At 46.6% G+C, this 21,832-nt stretch overlaps 1 protein-coding gene across 1 annotated transcript; it reads left to right on the forward strand.

Annotated features, from left to right (window-relative positions):
• Positions 1–11,717: 11,717 nt before the first annotated feature.
• Positions 11,718–19,566, forward strand: rpl36a (ribosomal protein L36A). Its single transcript, XM_078211210.1, has 5 exons — positions 11,718–11,876; positions 14,321–14,426; positions 15,111–15,178; positions 18,403–18,525; positions 19,489–19,566. Exons 1-5 carry the CDS (start codon positions 11,874–11,876, stop codon positions 19,507–19,509), a joined length of 321 nt encoding a protein of 106 aa, XP_078067336.1. The 5' UTR covers positions 11,718–11,873; the 3' UTR covers positions 19,510–19,566.
• The last annotated feature ends 2,266 nt before the right edge of the window (positions 19,567–21,832 follow it).

Consider the following 21,832-nt stretch of genomic DNA (forward strand, 5'->3'; position numbering starts at 1 on the left):
TTTACACAAACTCCAGTTTGACACATGCCGTGCAGTTAACACTAGGGAAACCAAATACTGATTAGGTAGTTCGAACACCTCCATTCATTCCTCAAGCATGAACCTAATTCTCCAACCGTGGGCTGTTCTAATATTCCTCCCACTCTGGCATCTCTGTCCTTGGTTTCCTGTGTTGTATCAGTGAAGCTTAAGATTGAGAACACCTCATTTCTGAATTAAAACGCCTTTCAACATTTGAGTTCACTAATTTCAGGTTGTTACCATCACTCCCACTTATTAGTCCAGCAGCTGTTGGTACCAATTCTGCTGTTACATTTACATCCCCCTCGAGATTCATCTTTGGTATTTTTTTTAACTTATCTCACTATCTCCTTTTGCCTTGCATAATCATCCTGTCATTTACTCATTCTTGCCTTCCACCCTAATAGACTTTCCCTTTAATTCTTCCCTTCCATACCACTCTCTCTGTACTTGGTTAAACCTATTACATCTCTAACCTTTCCCAGTTCTGATTAAAGGTCATCAACCTGCAACACTAAGGCTGGGATTCTCCCCAAAAAAACTAAAACTAAGTGCCCAGATGGTGTACTTACCTGAACGAACCTCAGATATTCTGTGCATCATAGACTGCGTCAGAGGGATTCATCCTGCTGGAGAGACCAGAATCAGTGCACTCAGCGGGCCACTGTGCACGTGCCGATCTGTCAGTGGGGACATCAGCACTTGCACATTGGCCTCCACCTCCCCAATGGCCAGCCCTGATCATCCCCACTCCCTCCCCCACTGATCCCATTGCAGAGTGGCAGCAGGATCCCCACCACCACCAATGGCCTCTGTACCCATGAGGATGAGCACACCTATTCCCCTTTGGTGGGAAGCAGTTGTAAACCCCTGCTGGTAGGAACCTCTCCTGGGCCTGCTAATCATTTGGAAATAGCTAAATCGGGTAATCAGCTCCATGCCGATTTCCAGCGCAGAGCTGCTAAGGTTAAAAAAAGGGCCTCGGAGACTTGTGATCAGCTGGATGCTGGTCACAAGTCCCACTAAAGGCCCAGTCCACTGTACTACTCGAGCAGTACAGCAGGATGGGAAAATCCCAGCCTAACTCTGTATCTGTCCCACAGAGTGCTGCCTGACCTGCTGAGTATTTCCAGCATTTTCAGTGTTCAGCATTGTCAGAGGTGTCTTTCTGCTTTTGGATATCTTGTCAAACCAAAACCTCATTTGCCCTCGACAGATGGAGGATTCCATGGTACTATTTTGAAGAGAACAAGGGAGTTCTCCCCAGTGCCCTGGCCAATTTAAATCCCTCAATCAACAGCATTATCTAGTCACTGTCAGTGGCACAGTATTTAGCACTGCTGCCTCACAATGTCAGGACCTGGGTTCAATTCCAGCCTTGGTGACTGTCTGTGTGGAGTTTCCGCTTCCTCCCCATGTCTGTGTGGATTTCTTCTGGGTGCTCTGGTTTCCTCAGACTTCCTCATCTTAATCAAAGATGTGCAGGTAGATCGGTCATGGCAAATTGCCCCTTAGTGCCCAAATATGTGCAGGCTAGGTGGATTAGCCATGCTAAATTGACCCCTAGGGTGGGATTTTATGGCCTCACTCATCCCGAAACCGTAAAATCCCACCTGAGGTCAATGGACCCTTCCATTGTCTGGCCCTCACCCGCTCTGATCCATGTGGCGGCGGGGTGGTAAAATTTTGCCCCTTAGTGTCCAAAGGTCTGTAAATTAGGTGGATTAGCCAAGGTAAATATGTGGGGTTATAGGGATAGGGCGGAGGGGTGGGCCTGGATAAGATCCACTTTCAGAGAAATGGTGCAGACCCAATGAGCCAAATAGCCTCCTTCTGCACTGTAGGGATGCTATGCTGTTTGTGGGAACTTGCTGTGTGAAAATTAGCTGCTGTGTTTCCCACAACAGTGATTATGCTTCAAAAAAACTTTACTGGTTATAAAGCACTTTGGGATGTCCTATCATTCTGAAAGATAATATATAAATCTGTTCTTTGGGCGGGATTTTCCAGCCTCGCACACTGCAAAACTGGAAAATCCTGCCCCAGACCTTTCCATGGTCTGCCCCTCGCCCGCTCCGATTCCCATGGTAGGCGGAAAGGTAAAATTTGCCCCATTGTTTCTTTCATCCCCATGTGTATAGAACATTCTTCAAATCTTCAGATACATTCCTGGTCAATTTTATTTACAGATACATGCATTGAATGAATATTATACACCACTTCTTTTAGTCTGTTCCTATAAACATCGATAGGTCTCCCATTCATAACTCAGCAAAATATTGCAGATACTGAAAATCAGGCTTTCCAAAAGGAATTGTATAAGGTTCATAGAAATCATAGAAACCCTACAGTGCAGAAGGAGGCCATTCGGCCCATCGAGTCTGCACCGACCACAATCCCACCCAGGCCCTACCCCCACATATTTACCCGCTAATCCCTCTAACCTACACATCCCAGGACTCTAAGGGGCAATTTTTAACCTGGCCAATCAACCTAACCCGCACATCTTTGGACTGAAAATTTACAAGGTGATGGGAAAGGACAGCAAAATGAAACTAGCTCTTCCAGAGGGCCAGCACAGACAGAGGGCAGAATGGCCTCCTTCCGTGCTGTAAACAGTTCATTGTTCACAATGAAGGCACTAGTTGGGGTGGAGGGAGTGGGACAATGCAATATGCACAAAGGATAGGAAGTGAAACATTGTTCAAGCCTCTGTGTAATCTCACACAGAATAGCAGGTAATGTTGCTGCTCAGGTTCGAACCTGCATCCATTTGAAGTAAAAGCAAAAGTAATAATCACCGAACTACAGAACTGTGCCCCGAGTGGCAAGTACATGAGCCAGGATTCAGCAGCACTTTCATTGACTAACTACTGAGATTAATCACAAGTTCATTGATTGTCCCATTACAGCAAAAATGAACACTGACAGTGGGTACAGAAGGGGAAATCATCAACATGGTACTGCAGCTGGAAAAGTCAGTTTCTTCAGGGGAGGGCGAGAGAGGGTCAGCACCTTCAGGGGAGGGGGAGAGAGAGTCAGCACCTTCAGGGGAGGGGGAGAGAGAGTCAGCACCTTCAGGGGAGGGGGAGAGAGAGTCAGCACCTTCAGGGGAGGGGGAGAGAGAGTCAACACCTTCAGGGAGGGAGACAGAGATTCAACACCTTCAGGGGAGAGGGAGAGAGAATCCGCACCTTGAGGAGTAGAGGCTCAAGGAGAAGAACTAGGAGTTCTGGGGTCCTTCACACAAACAGCCTTTAGTGTCAATCAACCATGTCCTAATCTCTGAGACCTGGCATTATAGATTTAAAAATTGTTGCAGTTTGGTTTAAGAGCTGATCACATGATTTCATTGTGATGTAATTAGGGTGTTGCCACAGGCTGCTGTTTGGTTCCAGTTTGTACTCTGTGCAGTGCAGAGAACAGCTCTTTTAATAAACCTGTTGTATGTCACTTTGAATCTACGTGTGCAAATCACATTATTTTCTTTTTGTTAAAAGCCACAACCCCTAGCATAGTTAGAACATTACAGAAAGAAAATTGATGTCGAGTCAGGATTTTGTTTAATCGAGAAAAGATTCTAAGTACAGAAAATCATTTTGGGTCCTCACACTTTGAAAATTAGAAGGCTGGGGAATTAGCAACAACAGGATTAAAGATTGAAGTGCGAGTGCCAGGAAGACAAATAAGAACAAAAGCTCTCTGTCTGGTTTTAAAAGAGGGAGACTTTCCAATCAGAGAAGGGTGAGATTCTAGATGGTGTCTGGTATATTTTTAAAAAAGGATGTTCTGCTGTACAGAAAAAAAACTATCAATTAACAATCTCCAGTGTAAAAAGGAAGTACTGGGAAGAAACTAAAAAGAATATTGAGCAGTATTGAGTTGCTCGTGCCTGCAAGAGAAATGGCTGGTCAATTAGGATCCATGGGGGCTTTCAATAAAGAAATGAATCATGGAGTTTCCATGTAGAGCAGTTTCAGTACTTTGTACAAGCAAATAAAATTGGAAACAAGTTGCTTGTACCAGTTTTTCTCAGTACAATAGGAAGTAAAACCTACAATTTGCTCCAGAACTTGGTTCATCCAGCAAATCCAGGAACCAAAACTTACGATGACTTGACAAAGATCCTTGAAGAGCATTACAAGCCCAACAAGAGGAGACATAATTCTGGATTTAGTCTTCGGAAATGAAAATGGGCAAGTGGGTGAAGTGACAGTGGGTGACCATATCAGGGTTAGTGATCACAGTTTAGTTAGATTTAGTATTGCTATGGAAAAGGACAGAGATAAATCAGGAGTAAATGTTTTAAACTGGGGGAATGCAAATTTTACAAAACTGAGAAGTTATTTGGCTGAAGTGGACTAGACAAGACTGCAAAAGGATAAATCAGTGATAAATCAATGGGAAGCATTAATAAGTGAGATCCTTAGGGTACAAAGCCATCATGTCCCCTCCAAAAATAAAAATGGTACTGTCAAATCTAGACCCCCATGGTTGTCCAGAAAAATATAGGGGAAGATTAAACAGAAAAAAAAGCTAATAATAAAAACTCAACACTACAGATAGCCTGGAGGAGTATAGAAAGTACAGGGATCAAGTAAAGAAAGAAATCAGAGAGAGGACATGAAAATATATTAGCAAGCAAGATGGAGGAAAACAAGTATACAAAGAGCAAAAAGATAGTTAAGGAAAAAGTGGGACCAATCAGAGATGGAGAAAGGAACTCGGTGGCACAGTGGTTAGCACTGTTGCCTCACAGCATCAGGGACCCAGATTGAATTCCCAGCTTGGGTCACTGGCTGTGCGGAGTCTGCACGTTCTCCCCCGTGTCAATCTCAATGGAAACAAATTAAAACATGCTACCGTGCAAAGGGACCTGGGGGTCCTTGTGCATGAGACGCAAAAGCCCAGTCTGCAGGTACAACAGGTGATCAAGAAGGCAAATGGGATGTTGGCCTATATTGCGAGGGGGATAGAATATAAAAGCAGGGATGTCTTGATGCACCTGTACAGGGCATTGGTGAGGCCGCAGCTGGAATACTGTGTGCAGTATTGGTCCCCTTATATGAGGAAGGATATATTGGCATTGGAGGGAGTGCAGAGAAGGTTCACCAGGTTGATACCGGAGATGAGGGGTTTGGATTATGAGGAGAGGCTGAGGAGATTGGGTTTGTACTCGTTGGAGTTTAGAAGGATGAGGGAGGATCTTATGGAGACTTATAAGATAATGCGGGGGCTGGATAGGGTGGAGGCGGAGAGATTCTTTCCACTTAGTAAGGAAGTTAAAACTAGAAGACACAGCCTCAAAATAAAGGGGGGTCGGTTTAAGACAGAGTTGAGGAGGAACTTCTTCTCCCAGAGGGTGGTGAATCTCTGGAATTCTCTGCCCACTGAGGTGGTGGAGGCTACCTCGCTGAATATGTTTAAAGCGCGGATGGATGGATTCCTGAGCGGTCAGGGAATTAAGGGTTATGGGGATCAGGCGGGTAAGTGGTACTGATCCACGTCAGATCAGCCATGATCTTATTGAATGGCGGGGCAGGCTCGAGGGGCTAGATGGCCTACTCCTGCTCCTATTTCTTATGTTCTTATGTTCTTATGTGTCTGCTTGGGTTTCCTCCGGGTGCTCCCGATTTCCGCCCACAGTCCAAAAGACATGCTAGTTAGGTGCATTGGCCATGCTAAATTCTCCCTCCGTGAACCCAACCAGGTGCCAGAGTGTGGCAACTAGGGGATTTTCACAGTAACTTCATTGAAGTGTTAATGTAAGCCTATTTGTGACACTAATAAATAAACATAAACTTAGGATATGGGAAGTGTTTTAAATTTTTTGGTTGTAAAGAAGGTATATGGAATGCTCTGCATCATTGGCAGCGGTATAGAATACAAAAGTAGGGATATAATGATGGAACTGTATCAATGGAGTAGTGTGTGCAGTTCTGGTCACCACATTACAGGACGGACATAATTGCTCTGGAGAGAGCGCAGAGAAGATTTACTGGAATGTTGCCAGGGATGGAGAATTGTAGCTCTGAGGAGAGATTGGAAAGGTTGGTTTTCCTTGGAACATGGTGTGGACATGCTGGCATTGGACTGGGATAGGCACAGTAAGAAGTCTCACAACACTAGGTTAAAGTCCAACAGGTTTATTTGGTAGCACAAGCTTTTGGAGCACTGCTCCTTCATCAGGTAAGTGAAGAGTTGGGTTCACAAACAGGGCATATTTAGGCACAGACTCAATTTACAAGATAATGGTTGGAATGCGAGTCATAACAGGTAATCAGGAACAGGCAATGCGAGTGGAGAGAGGGTTAAGCGCAGGTGTGAATTGTCACAAGCCAGGACAGTTAGTGAGATTTTGCAAGCCCAGGCAAGTCGTGGGGGTTACAGATAGTGTGACATGAACCCAAGATCCCGGTTGAGGCCGTCCTCATGTGTGCAGAACTTGGCTATCAGTTTTTGCTCGGTGATTCTGCATTGTCGTGTGTCGTGAAGGCCGCCTTGGATAACGCTTACCCGAAGATCAGAGGCTGAATGCCCTTGACTGCTGAAGTGTTCCCCGACAGGAAGGGAACACTCCTGCCCGGTGATTGTCGAGCGGTGTCCATTCATCCATTGTCGTAGCATCTGCATGGTCTCACCAATGTACCATCCTCGGGACATCCTTTCCTGCAGCGTATCAGGTAGATAATGTTGGCCGAGTCGCAAGAATATTTACCGTGTACCTGGTGGATGGTGTTCTCACGTGAGATGGTGGGATTGATGTCGATGATTCAGCACGTCTTCCTGTGGCAGGGTTGTGTGGTGTCGTGGTCACTGTTCTCCTGAAGGCTGGGTAGTTTGCTGTGGACAATGGTCTGTTTGAGGTTGCGCGGTTATTTGAAGGCAAGTAGTGGGGGTGTGGGGATGGCCTTGGCGAGATGTCTTCATTGATGCCATGTTGAAGGCTCCGGAGAAGATGTCGTAGCTTCTCCGCTCCGGAAAAGTACTGGACGACGAAGGGTACTCTGTCCACCGTGTCCCGTGTTTGTCTTGTGAGGAGGTCGGTGCGGTTTTTCGCTGTGGTGCGTCGAAACTGTTGATCGATGAGTCGAGCGCCATATCCTGTTCTTATGAGGGTGTCTTTCAGGTGTCTGTTGCAATCCTCCTCATCTGAGCAGGTCCTGTGAATACGGAGGGCTTGTCAGTAGGGGATGGCTTCTTTAACGCATTTAGGGTGAAAGCTGGAGAAGTGGAGCATCGTGAGGTTATCCGTGGACTTGCGGTACACTGAAGTGCTGAGGTGACTGTCCTTGATGGAGATGCGTGTATCCAAGAATGCAACCGATTCCGGAGAGTAATCCATGATGAGTCTGATGGTGGGATGGAACTTGTTGATGTTATCATATTGTTGTTTCAGTGAGTGTTCGCCATGAGTCCAAAGGAAGAAAATGTCAATGATGTATGTAGCGTATAGGGTCGGTTGAAAGTCCTGTACGGTGAAGAGGTCTTGTTCAAACCAGTGCACGAAGATGTTAGCATATTGAGATGCAAATTTGGTCCACATGGCTGTTCCGTTGTTGAAGATGAAGACATTGGGTCCAGAATGAAGCAGATGAGTTGTAGAATTGCCTCTGGAGATTGGCAGTTGTTGGCATTGAGTACTGAGGCAGTTGCAGCATTGCTGTCGTTGTGGGGGATGCTGGTGTAGAGTGCCGAGACATCCATTGTGACGAGGAGTGTTCCTGGTTCAACTGCTCCATGTGTGCTGAGTTTCTGTAAGAAGTCTGTAGTGTTGTGACAGAAGCTGGGGGTTCTTTGTACAATGGGTTTCAGGATGCCCTCGCCGTAGCCGGAGAGGTTCTCGCATAGGGTCCCATTGCCTGATACGATCAGACGGTCGGGTGTGTTGGCCTTGTGTATCTTCAGGAGGCAGTAGAGATCTGTTGAGTTGACGGGTGTTCTTTGGTCAGACTGTCTGTAGTGTTCTTCGTTATTCAGTTATTGGTAGACTTCTTTGCAGTAATCCGTTCTGTTTCCGACAACTGAACAACGAGGAACACTGCAGCCAGTTACCCGCAGATGCGACCAAAGAACACACCCGTCAACTCAACAGACTGATTAAGACCTTTGATCCAGACCTTCAGAGCACCCTCCGTGCTCTCATCCCACGCACACCCCGCATTGGAGATCTCTACTGCAAGGCACAAGGCAAACACACCCGGCCATCCCATCGTATTAGGCAATGGAACCCTGTGTGAGAACCTTTCCGGCTATGTCAAGGGCATCCTGAACCCCATCATACAAAGAACCCCCAGCTTCTGTCGCAACACTATGGACTTCTTACAGAAACTCAGCACCCATGGAGCAGTTGAACCAGGAACGGTCCTCGTCACAATGGATGTCTCGGCACTCTACACCAGCATCGCCTACAACGACAGCAATGCTGCAACTGCCTCAGTCCAGAGGCAATTCTACAACTCATTTGCTTCATCCTGGACCACAACGTCTTCACCTTCAACAACCAGTTCTTCATCCAGACACATGGAACAGCCAATGTGCTGAAGGCAAGTAGTGGAGGTGCGGGGATTCACACCTCAATATGCTGACATGCACAGGTTCGAACAAGGCCTCTTCACCGCATAGGACCTTAAACTGACGCTATACATTAGATACATCGATGACATTTTCTTCCTTTTGACTCATGGCAACAATCACTGAAACAACTATATGGTGACATCAACAAGTTCCATCCCACTATCAGGCTCAGCATGGACTACTCTCCAGAATTGGCTGCATTCTTGGACACACGCATCTCCATCAAGGACGGTCACCTCAACACTTCACTGTACCGTAAGCTTAGGGATAACCTCACGATATTCCACTTCTCCAGCTTCCATCCTAAACATGTTATAGAAGCCATCTCCTACTGACAAGCTTTTCGTATACACAGGATCTGCTCAGATGAGGAAGATCACAACAGACACCTACAGATGCTGAAAGACGCTTCATAAGAACAGGATATGGCGCTCGACTCATCGATCAACAGTACTGAAGTACCACAGCAAAAAACCGCACCGACTCCTCAGAAGACAAACACTTCGGCAGACAGTTCTTCCCCAGAGCAGAGAAGCTACGACATCTTCTCCGGAGCCTTCAACATGTCATCGATGGAGACGAACATCTCGCCAAGGCCATCCCCGCACCTCCACGACTTGCCTTCAAACAACCGCGCAACTTCAGACCATTGTACGCAGCGAACTACCCAGCCTTCAGGAGAACAGTGACCACAACACCACACAACCCTGCCACAGTAACCTCTGCAAGATGTGCCGGATCATCGACACGGATGCCATCATCTCATGTGAGAACACCATCCACCAGGTACACGGTACATACTCTTGCTACTCGGCCAATGTTGTCTACCTGATACGCTGCAGGAAAGGATGTCCCGAGGCATGGTACATTGGTGAGACCATGCAGACGCTATGACAACAGATGAATGGACACCGCTCGTCAATCACCAGGTAGGAGTGTTCCCTTCCTGTTGGGGAACACTTCAGCATACAAGGGCATTCGCCTCTGATCTTTGGTAAGCGTTCTCCAAGACGGCTTTCAAGACACACAACAATGCAGAATCGCTGAGCAGAGACTGATAGCCAAGTTCCGCACACAAGGACGGCCTCAACCGGGATCTTGGGTTCATGTCACACTATCTGTAACCCCCACGACTTGCCTAGGCTTGCAAAATCTCACTAACTGTCCTGTCTGGAGACAATACACATCTTTTTAACCTGTGCTTAACCCTCTCTCCACTCACATTGTCTCCGCCTGTAAAGACTTGATTATCTGTTAAGACTCGCATTCTAACCATTATCTTGTCATTGAGTTTGTGTCTATATATGCCCTGTTTGTGAAACAAATCCTGCACTCACCTGATGAAGGGCAGCACTCCGAAAGCTCGTGTTACCAAATAAACCTGTTGGATTTTAACCTGGTGTTGTGCGACTACTTACTGTGCCCACCCCAGTCCAACGCCGGCATCTCCACCTCATGGCTACTCTTAAAGAGGAAGTTGAGAACTACATTTGATTTGTTATTACCTCCAGAATCTTGAGATAGTAGAGCGTCAACAACAACTTATTTGGTCATCAGTGTTCTGAAGGCTGCTAGGGAAGACGTAAATCTGAGTTGCCCGATGACTGTCTGTGCTACTATACTATGCGAGAATGATACAGAAATAGTTCCAAAAAAAGAAGTGTCGGCTGAAGGTCCAAATGGTACTTCTCGGGTCAAGGACAGTCAAATTCAAGAATGTTGCATACAACCAAAGAGGAATAGATGTCCTCCTTATTGACTGTGTATAATGATTAATAATGCATACTATTGTGTCAAGTATTATTGATCCTATGTATAACATTGTAGTAGTATTTTTTGTCATGGGCACAGAAAGGGGAGGAATGTTATATATTTAAAACAGGTTGCAGGTTGCTTTAAGAGCTGGTCACATAATTTAATGGTGCTGTCTTTAGGGTGTTGCCACAGGTTGTTTTATTTTCAGTGTGTACTCTTTGCCATGCAGAGAAAAGCTCTTTCAATAAACCTAGTGTATGTTACTTTGAATCCACATGTGCAAACCATGTTCTTTTCTTTTTGTTAAAACCTACAACCCCTAACATAATTAGGACATTACAGCTGGGATTGAAGGGTGAGCAGAGACCTGTACTCACAATCCCACTGCTCATAGATGCCCTAATTATAAACGGATTCATAGACAAACACTCAGAGGCCTCCTACACACAGATGCAATGCTGATAGAGCTCCCTCTCATGGCACCCCGTCATTGACCCACTTCTTATAGATACCTCACTCATCAACAACCGCACTGAATAGTTTCAGAAGTATTACATGGGTGGCAACAGACCAAGTGTCTAACATCCCCTTTTCCCTGATACATCCTGAATCATGTCCTAAGTCCCTGAGTAGTGGTTAGCACTGCTGCCTCACAGCGCCAGGGACCTGGGTTTGATTCCCGGCTTAGGGTCACTGTCTGTGCAAGTTTGCACGTTCTCCCCTTATATCTGTGTGGGTTTCCTCCCACAGTCCAAAAGACGTGCTGGTTAGGTGCATTAGTTATGCCAAATTCTCCCTCAGTGGACCCAAACAGGCACCAGGGTATGGCGACTGGGGGATTTTCACAGTAACATCATTGCAGTGTTAATGTATGCCTACTTGTGACACCAATAAATAAACTTTAACTTTAGTCTATACAAGGGCCCAGTCGCCCTGGACAGCTGTAAAATGCCCTGCCCCAATCTCGGGCAGAACATTTTTCAGGCTTCCTTGGGATGTGAGACATTTTTCCCTGAAATTAGACCTCATTACCCCTACATAGGGCAGTAATGTCGTGTGAACTCTGAGGAATTAAATAATCCCCCAATGAGGTTTATAAATTAATTCACAACCATTTTAGATGGGTTACACTGAACTGGAGTATTGCTGAAAATAAACAACAGAAACATTCCAGATTAGTGAATGTCAGAGAAAAAAATACTACGTGACATTTAATAGGGAATCTGGTGTTTGCGTTCCTGTCTATCCAGGACATCCTGGAACCTCAGTTATATTTCTGTCTCACTGTTTTCCGCTCTCTGTTTATTCCATCAATCTCTCTCCAGTCTCTTTTCCCCCTGCTGGCCATTGGCTCCATTCAGCACTCTGGTCCTCCCACCTCTTGGTCCTCCCAGCTCCTGGTCCTCCCAGCGCAGCTCTTGCCGCCGCTCCTCCGTATCCCAGGATGCCTAGCGCTCTATAAGAGATGCGCGGTGACGTCAGCGCGCTCTCTCTTTCCGCCCACCGCCCGGCTTGAGAAAATGGTGAGTGAAGCCGAGTCTCAGGTCCGGGAACAATCCGCCGCCATCCGCTCCCCGCAGTGGCGCTGCCGGCACCGGCAACCCCTGGAACTCGCCTCCGGTGTCCGGCAGGCCGCTGGGGTAGTTGGACCGGCGGAGGGATCGATGGAGTCGGCGGTGGCGGCTCCTGCCAATCCTGGAGGATTGGCTCCTGCCGGCCAGAGCCGGGGCCTGCAGCCAGTGGCTGAAGGGGACCCCGACTACAGTGGACAGGCAGCAGGTGCTGAGATCGCTGGGGTGTGCCAGGCAGGGCGGACCCAGCTGTCCCTAGCTGCTTGAGGAGGGATAGTGTGAGACTCAGAGCCACCTCAGGATATCTTAGAGAATCATAGAATAGAATCATAGAAACCCTACAGTGCAGAAGGAGGCCATTCGGCCCATCGAGTCTGCACCGACCACAATCCCACCCAGGCCCTACCCCCACATATTTACCCACTAATCCCTCTAACCTACGCATCCCAGGACTCTCAGGGGCAATTTTAACCTGGCCAATCAACCTAACCCGCACATCTTTGGACTGTGGGAGGAAACCGGAGCACCCGGAGGAAACCCACACAGACACGAGGAGAATGTGCAAACTCCACACAGACAGTGACCCGAGCCGGGAATCGAACCCGGGACCCTGGAGCTGTGAAGCAGCAGTGCTAACCACTGTGCTACCGTGCCGCCCCGAGACCCCACCACGGTTAATGAGGTGGGGTCTCGGAGGGAATTGCAGGGCTTAGGGCTCAGGCAGCCAATGGGGGAGAGAATGAAATTGGAGCTACTTTAGAGGTGGAAATTAGATATCCCAGGTTTGAGGGGCTGGAGATTGCAGAGATAGGGAAGGGCAAGTCCATAGAGGTATTTGAAAACAAGGGAGCACAGGGAATGGGACTTACTGTGAATTAAGACACAGGCAGCATAGATTTGCATGATCTCTTGTTTGCAGAAGGTATTGGAATAGTCGAATCTTGGTTGCAAAAACGAAAACTGGGAATAGTCAGCAGGTCCGGTAGCCTCTAGGGAGAGAAAGCATCCTCTTGACCCTTAACACCTGAGACATGTGGAGAGAGTCAAAGTTGGGTGCTGTTATTGAGGTGGAGGCATGTGGTTTAGCGATGGACGGATGGCAAGGTCAGAAGCACCTTGGATTGAATATGATGTCTCACAACACCAGGTTAAAATCCAACAGGTTTATTTGGTAGCAAAATCTACTAGCTTTCGGAGTGCTGCTCCTTCATCAGCTAAGTGGGAGCTCTGTTCACAAGCAGGGCATATAAAGACACAAACTCAATTTACAAAATAATGGCTGGAATGGGAATCTTTATAGGTAATCAAGTCTTAAAAGTACAGACAATGTGAGTGGAGAGAGCGTTAAGCACAGGTTAAAGAGATGTGTATTGTCTCCAGACAGGACAGTTAGTGAGATTTTGCAAGCCCAGGCAAGTCGTGGGGGTTACAGATAGTGTGACATGAACCCAAGATCCAGGTTGAGGCCGCACACATAAGGACTAGCTGTCCTGTCTGGAGACAATACACATCTCTTTAACCTGTGCTTCATGCTCTCTCCACTCATATTGTCTGTACCTTTAAGACTTGATTGCCTATAAAGATTTGCATTCCAACCATTATTTTGTAAATTGAGTTTGTGTCTTTATATGCCCTGTTTGTGAACAGAACTCCCACTTATCTGACAAAGGAGCAGCGCTCCGAAAGCTAGTGGATTTTGCTACCAAATAAACCTGTTGGACTTTAACCTGGTGTTGTCAGACTTCTTACTGTGTTTACCCCAGTCCAACGCTGGCATCTCCACATCTTGAATATGATGCCCAGATTATGAATGGTCTGGTTCAGTTTTAGACAGTTGGCAAGAGAGGGATGGAATCGATTGTTAGGGAACAGCTTGTGGTGGGCTCTGCTTTTGTTGTCCCAGTGTTTGGAGGATATTTTGTTCTATACTGGATGTGGGGGGGAAAAATGGTAATCTGGAGACAATAGAGGGGTAGAGGTGTCATCACTTGGAATTAGCTGAGTTTTCAAGAGATGTTGCTGAGGTGCAGCAAGTAGGTTTGAAATAGGGAGTCAGAGATAGATCCTTATGGTAACAGATCCATGTTGGCAAAGGTGATTCAGTGATTCCGCCCCACCCCCCAGTCATTATAGTCTGTGGGGTGTTGGGCCTGGCTCCCGATGAAAAACACCTTCACAGAGTGAGATGGGACTACGCTGGAATGAAACATTTCTGTATCTTTCGGGGGGAGGGGGAGACAGGTGTTCTACTGTGGAGGATCGTAAATTAATTGTGTAAGCCTGAGACATTTTGCTCCAGAGCTTGAGGGTACTGCCATAAAATTCAAATGATTTAGTCAGTTGAGCAGAAGGCAGAAGCTCATGTTGTAATTTTCACCACTTATGTTCTTTTGTAGGTCAACGTACCAAAGACCCGGAGGACGTATTGCAAGAAATGTCGTAGGCACCAGCCCCACAAGGTTACCCAGTACAAGAAGGGGAAGGATTCCTTATACGCACAGGGTCAGTTAGCAATCACTGGTGGGGATTTGTGCTGGGTGTAATGCCCAGGCTCTTGCGCAGAATGTCAAGTGCAATGTAGTGTGTGGTCCCAGAGCTGCTGGCCTACATGGAGGAACTCTGTCAGGAAGAAGGAAGCTTCCCTTGCTCACTGACTAGAGCCTGCTTGACCTGCAAAAAGTTTGTTGCTGACTAGTGTCCAAGTGCAATGCAGATATGCACGGACTTCTCTGCTGTGCAAACTGATGACTTGGTGAATGGAAGCCGATTAGAACCATAGAAATCCTGCAGTGCAGAACGAGGCCATTCAGCCCATCGAGTGCATTGATCTCGAAAAGAGCGCCCCACCTAGGCCCTAACCCTGCCATGGCCAATCCACTTTCTGCACAACTTTGGACTATGGGAGGAAACCCCAGCACCCGGAGGAAATCCAAGCAGACATGGGGAGAGCTTGCAAACTCCACATGGACAGTTACTCAAGCCGGGGAATCAAACCCAGGTCCCTGGTGCTGTGAGGCAGCAGTGCTAACCACTGTGCTGCCCCAGGTGTATTGGGTGTTTTCATAATGTGGGATTTGTTGGAATACCCTAACACCAAGACGATGGTTCAGTGTCCTGTTCTCTTATGGAGTGAGAGGTTAGGTGCTGAATCTGATGTTTGTTCTATATTTAATCCATCTTTTACAGGTAAGAGACGTTATGACAGAAAGCAGTGTGGTTATGGTGGACAGACAAAGCCTATATTTCGGAAAAAGGTAAGAGATGGGGAGTTTGGGCAGACACTGCTGAGATGTTTGTGCCTTGTTTTCTTGACAGGTATTAACTCTTCATAGGAAAGTAGGGAGTTAAAAGTAAAGTTTATTTATTAGTCACAAATAAGACTTGCATTAACCCTGCAATGAAGTTACTGTGAAATTCCCCTAGTCGCCACACTCTGGCGCCTGTTCCGGTCAAAGCACCTAACCAGCACATCTTTGACTTTGGGAGGAAACCGGAGCACCCAGAGGAATACGGAGAACGTGCAAACTCCACACAGTGACCCATGCCGGGAATTGAACCTGGGTCCCTGGCGCTGTGAGGCAGCAGTGCTTTCCTCTGTGCCACCCACATCTTTGTCTTGGCCAATATTCATTCCTCAGCCTACAGCATTGAAACAGATTAACCAACGTTATGAAAATGGGTCTTGCAGTTGTGCGCACATTGCCTGTCAATTCCTGCCTGTCAGGCTTGATAACATAAGAACATAAGAAACACGAGTAGGCCATCTAGCCCCTTGAGCCTGCCCTGCCATTCAATAAGATCATGGCTGTTCTGAAGTGGATCAGTTCCACTTACCCGCCTGATCCCTATAACCCCTAATTCCCTTACCGATCAGGAATCCATCTATCTGTGATTTAAACATATTCAACGAGGTAGCCTCCACCACTTCAGTGGGCAGAGAATTCCAGAGATTCACCACCCTCTGAGAGAAGAAGTTCCTCCTCAACTCTGTCCTAAACTGATCCCCCTTTATTTTGAGGCTGTGCCCTCTAGTTCTAGCTTCCTTTCTAAGTGGAAAGAATCTCTCCACCTCTACCCTATCCAGCCCCTTCATTATCTTATAGGTCTCTATAAGATCCCCCCTCAGCCGTCTAAATTCCAACGAGTACAAACCCAATCTGCTCAGTCTCTCCTCATAATCAACACCCCTCATCTCTGGTATCAACCTGGTGAACCTTCTCTGCACTCCCTCCAAGGCCAATATATCCTTCTGCAAATATGGGGACCAATACTACACACAGTATTCCAGCTGCGGCCTCACCAATGCCCTGTACAAATGCAGCAAGAAATCTCTGCTTTTATATTCTATCCCCCTTGCGATATAGGCCAACATCCCATTTGCCTTCTTGATCACCTGTTGCACCTGCGGACTGGGTTTTTGCGTCTCATGCACAAGGACCCCCAGGTCCCTTTGCACAGTAGCATGTTGCAATTTTTTTCCATTTAGATAATCCAATTTGCTATTATTTCCTCCAGTGAATAACCTCGCATTTGTCAACGTTATACTCCATCTGCCAGATCCTCGCCCACTCACTCAGCCTGTCCAAATCTCTGCAGACCTTCTACGCCCTCCACACGATTCACTTTTCTACTTAACTTTGTGTCATCTGCAAACTTTGTTACCCTACACTCAGTCCCCTCCTCCAGATCGTCTATATAAATGGTAAATAGTTGAGGCCCCAGTACCGATCCCTGCGGCACGCCACTAGTTACCATCTGCCAACCAGAAAAGCACCCATTTATTCCGACTCTCTGCTTCCTGTCGGATAGCCAATCCCCAACCCACGCTAACACCCTACCCCCAACTCCGTGACCCCCGATCTTCTTCAGCAACCTTTTGTGAGGCACCTTATCAAATGCCTTTTGGCAATCCAAAAACACCGCATCCCCATCAACCGCACTCGTCACATCTTCATAAAAATCCAACAAGTTCGTCAAGCACGACTTTCCCCTCATGAATCCATGCTGCGTCTGCTTAATCGAACCATTCTTATCCAGATGGCCTGCTATTTCTTCTTTAATGATGGATTCCAGCATTTTCCCAACTACAGACGTTAAGCTAACCGGCCTGTAGTTACCCGCCTTTTGTCTATTTCCTTTTTTTAAACAGTGGCGTAACATTAGCCGTTTTCCAATCCGCCGGCACTACCCCAGAATCCAACGAATTTTGATAAATAATCACTAACGCATCCGCTATTACCTCTGACATTTCTTTCAGTACCCTGGGATGCATTCCATCCGGGCCTGGGGACTTGCCCACCTTCAGTCCCGTTAGTCTACCAAGCACTGCCTCCCTGGTAACATTAATTGCATTGAGTATCTCTCCTCCTACCAACCCTCTATCGTTAATATTCGGTAAACTATTTGTGTCTTCCACCATGAAGACCGACACAAAAAACTTATTTAAAGTTTCAGCCATTTCCTCATTTCCCACTATTAAATCCCCCCTCTCGTCCTCCAAGGGTCCAACATTCACTCTTGCCACTCTATTCCTTTTTATATATTTGTAAAAGCTTTTACTATCATTTTTTATATTTAGAGCTAGCCTAGTTTCATAACCTATCTTTCCTTTCTTCGTCGTTCTTTGTTGTTTCTTAAAGTTTTCCTTCTCCACTATTTTTGGCCACTCTGTACACATCGGTCTTTAATTTAATACTCTCCTTAATTTCCTCCGTTATCCACGGCTGGTTATCCCTTTTCTTACAGTCCTTCTTTATCACCGGAATATATTGTTGCTGAGTACTGAAAAGGATCGCCTTGATGACACTTAATTGGTTGTAAAGTGCTTGACGTGGCCCAAGGTCTTGAAAAGTGCAATAGAAATGCAAGCTCTTGTTAGGGTTGGTAAGGGACTGATTCTGGGTTTCCCAATAGCTACTGCTTGTTCTTGAGTTACCGTTTCCTCATGGTGCATATACATGCCCCTTTGTTGGATCTCCTAATGTATTCTGTGCCATGCAGTGTGATGTTTTTAATGTGCTACTGAGACTGGCCTCGTTTACATGGTGGATGTGGCCAGTTGTGGGGCTATTGGGTGGTGTTGAAATATGCAGGGGAATACTGGTGTTTAAATGATGGGAGAGCTGATGAAAAAGTGGTCTGGGGTAGGGTGTTGTTGGTGGGGGTGGTAGCCAGCTACACGTGTTAATATGTGACTTTTATGTCAATTAGTTTCTTAGTTTTTTCTTGTCATTGTCTGAAGCCGCTGTCTCCTGGTGTTTGTGATTTCTTTGCTGCCTGTCACATTGTGATTGTTTGGCAGTGAGTGTCTCAGACGACCCAATCCTGTCCTCAAATACTGGGTCCAGTTAATAGAGGTCAGGTGTTGTTCAAATTGGCATCATAATGGTGTTGAGGTTCCACAATGTTGGGACAAGTTGAATAGTGTGGATTAATTGAGAGCATCTGGGGTTTCAATGTGTGGACATTGTATTTTCAGGCTAAGACCACAAAGAAAATTGTGCTGAGACTGGAGTGTGTGGAGCCCAACTGTCGGTCAAAGAGAATGCTGGCCATCAAGAGATGCAAGCACTTTGAGCTGGGAGGAGATAAGAAGAGGAAGGTAAGAGTGTCAGCCCTTCCCTTGGGATCTGTGACTGGGAGCTTTGGACACTTCACACTATCACGCTGAAGCTGTACTGTCTGGTTGGCCTACTAACCTGCTCCCAAGACTTCGGGAATATTTGCATGCTGCATCCTGGCCCTATAGAACATAGAACATAGAACATAGAAAGCCACAGCACAAACAGGCCCTTCGGCCCACAAGTTGCGCCGATCACATCCCCACCTCTAGGCCTATCTATAGCCCTCAATCCCATTAAATCCCATGTACTCATCCAGAAGTCTCTTAAAAGACCCCAACGAGTTTGCCTCCACCACCACCGACGTCAGCCGATTCCACTCACCCACCACCCTCTGAGTGAAAAACTTACCCCTGACATCCCCCCTGTACCTACCCCCCAGCACCTTAAACCTGTGTCCTCTCGTAGCAACCATTTCAGCCCTTGGAAATAGCCTCTGAGAGTCCACCCTATCCAGACCCCTGTCCACCCTATCCAGACCCCTGAGAGTCCACCCTATCCAGACCCCTATCCACCCTATCCAGACCCCTGTCTCGTGTTGTACAATTTCAGTCTTTTAATTGTACTGTGCCCACCCCAGGCCAACGCCGGCATCTCCACATCATTGTACAAGTGAGAGAAAGCGGTTTGTTGTTGTGGGAGTCTGATAGAATACTGCAGAGGGAGCTGGTACCTGTCCTGGGAGTGTTTGATGGGGAGGGTGTAGAGGGAGCTTTACTCTGCAGTGTTCCTGTGGGTGCTGGATGCTGACAACAGGCACAGAGGTAGGTTGTTAAATGTGAGAGTCCAGATTTGTGAAGGATCACAGAAAAGGTGATGTTAACTGGATGACACTGTGGGGATGTTGTCTGGTTTGAATACTGGCAGTAACCTTGGTCAATATTGTTGATGTTGACTGGATACTTAAGCTGTTTCCTAATCTTTGTTCTCTGCTTGTTTTCCAGGGCCAAGTCATCCAGTTCTAAGCTGCATTCTTTGTGTTTTTTGGAGTACCAATTCACAATAAAATTTATCAAAAGTTATTGTTGTCATGCTTTTCTTCCCCCACCCCTTTGAGTAACTGATGCAAAATGTAAACCTTCAGGCATGTGCTGCTCTTCAATTCTGAGCACCACACTTTAGGTAGGATGTCAACACCTTGGAGGTGGTGCAGAAGAGATTTACTCATTAGTTACAGGGATGAGAGACTTCAATATCATCAAGAAATGGCTTGGGGCAGATCTCCCTGGCTGCATCCGTATTCATGATGTGGAGATGCCGGCGTTGTTAAAACTTTTACTGTGCATCAGTATTTACAGGGTTAGCGGAGTGTGCTGGTTTTTTCATTAGATCACTGGGAGTGTGCCACTATCTACAGGGGATAGAGCAGGGGGAGGCCATTTGGTCCTTTCAGCCTACTCTGCCATTCATTACGATCATGGCTGACCATCCAACTCAATAGCCTAATCATGTTTATTGGAATAGTGTAGATTAGAGGGGTTTTAGATTGGTACCACTGGTCAGTGCAACATCGAAGGCCGAAGGGCCTGTACTGCGCTGTAATGTTCTATGTTTTTTTTCCCCATAACCTTTGATCCCATTCGCCCCAGGGCTATATCCAATTTCCTCTTGAATACAGTCAATGTTTTGGCATCAACTACTTCCTCTGTAATGAATTCCATAGGCTCACCATTCTTTGGCTGAAGAAGTGTCTCCTCACCTCTGTCCTAAATGGTCTACCCCGAATCCTGGTTCTGGATTCCCCCACCATCGGGAACATCCTCCCTGCATTTACCATGTCTAGTCCTGTTAGAATTTTATAAGTCAGATATTTCCCCCCCATTCGCCTGAACTCCAGTGAAAACATTCCTAACCTAGTCAATCTTTCATACATCAGTCCTGCCATCCCTGGAATCAGCCTAGTAAACCTTTGCTGCACTCCCGAGAGCAAAAACATCCTCAGAAAAGGAGACCAAAACTGCACACAATACTCTAGGTGTGGCCTCACCAAGGCCTTGTATAATTGCAGGGAGGGTGATTGTATTTATTGAAGATTGCTTTGATAGAACATCTGGTGAAACAGACTTATCTTGAATTATCTGCAATTCTAAGATGATGAAACATAACAGTTTGCTTGACATCTTTTGGGAAATTAAAAGAAATGACTGCCTTGCCAAATGTTTACAAACGGATTTGTGGTGGGGAGGTGTGTCTGTGAAACTTGATTACACTTTGAATGGATGATGTTTATGGAAATTCATTGAGCGAGAGCACACAATGGTGATAAAGGGCAGGTACTCTTGTCACATATTTGTGTAGAGAAAGATCAACTTTGTTAGGATCATTCAAATGTTTGCATTCAAATGCAGGGGGGTGGGGACCAAAACAGTAGGTCAGTAAATACTGAGGCTGGGGTAAACACAGTAAGAAGTTTAACAACACCAGGTTAAAGTCCAACAGGTTTATTTGGTAGCAAAAGCCACACAAGCTTTCGGAGCTCTAAGCCCCTTCTTCAGGTGAGTGGGAATTCTGTTCACAAACAGAGCTTATAAAGACACAGACTCAATTTACATGAATAATGGTTGGAATGCGAATACTTACAACTAATCAAGTCTTTAACGGCATCTCCACATCTTGAGCTGGGGGCCAGGGCAAGGCTAGCTAAGAAGAGGAGCACTCTGGAGGAGGATGACCTGAGTGGGCCTGGAGGTCTGGAGTGCATCTGCTTCAATGCGAGGAGCGTAACGGGTAAAACAGACGAACTTAGGGCCTTAATGCTTATGCGGAATTTGGATGTGGTTGCAGTGACGGAAACTTGGTTTAAAGGACAGGACTGGCAGCTGAATATTCCGGGGTATAAGTGTTTTAGGTGAGACAGAGGAGGGGCTAAAAAAAGGGGGGAGTAGCGATATTAGTTAAGGAGCATATTACCGCGGTGCAGAGGGTAGACAACTTAGAGGGGTCATGTACTGAGTCGCTGTGGGTGGAACTCAGAAACAGGAAGGGTGCAGTCACTATGCTGGGGGTGTATTACAGACCACCCAACAGCCCACGGGAAGTGGAGGAAAGGATATGTCAGGAGATTCTGGATAGGTGCAGAAAAAATAGGGTTGTAGTGGGGGACTTTAATTTCCCTGGCACAGACTGTAAAGTGCTTAGAGCTGGGGGTCCGGACGGGGAGGAATTTGTAAAATGCGTACTGGAAGGTTCTTTGGAACAGTATGTAGATAGCCCGACTAGAGAGGGGGCTATACTGGACCTAGTTCTGGGAAATGAGCCCGGTCAGGTAGTCAAAGTTTCGGTAGGGGA

Source organism: Mustelus asterias, chromosome 4, assembly GCF_964213995.1.
Source record: "Mustelus asterias chromosome 4, sMusAst1.hap1.1, whole genome shotgun sequence".
NCBI lineage: Eukaryota > Metazoa > Chordata > Chondrichthyes > Carcharhiniformes > Triakidae > Mustelus > Mustelus asterias.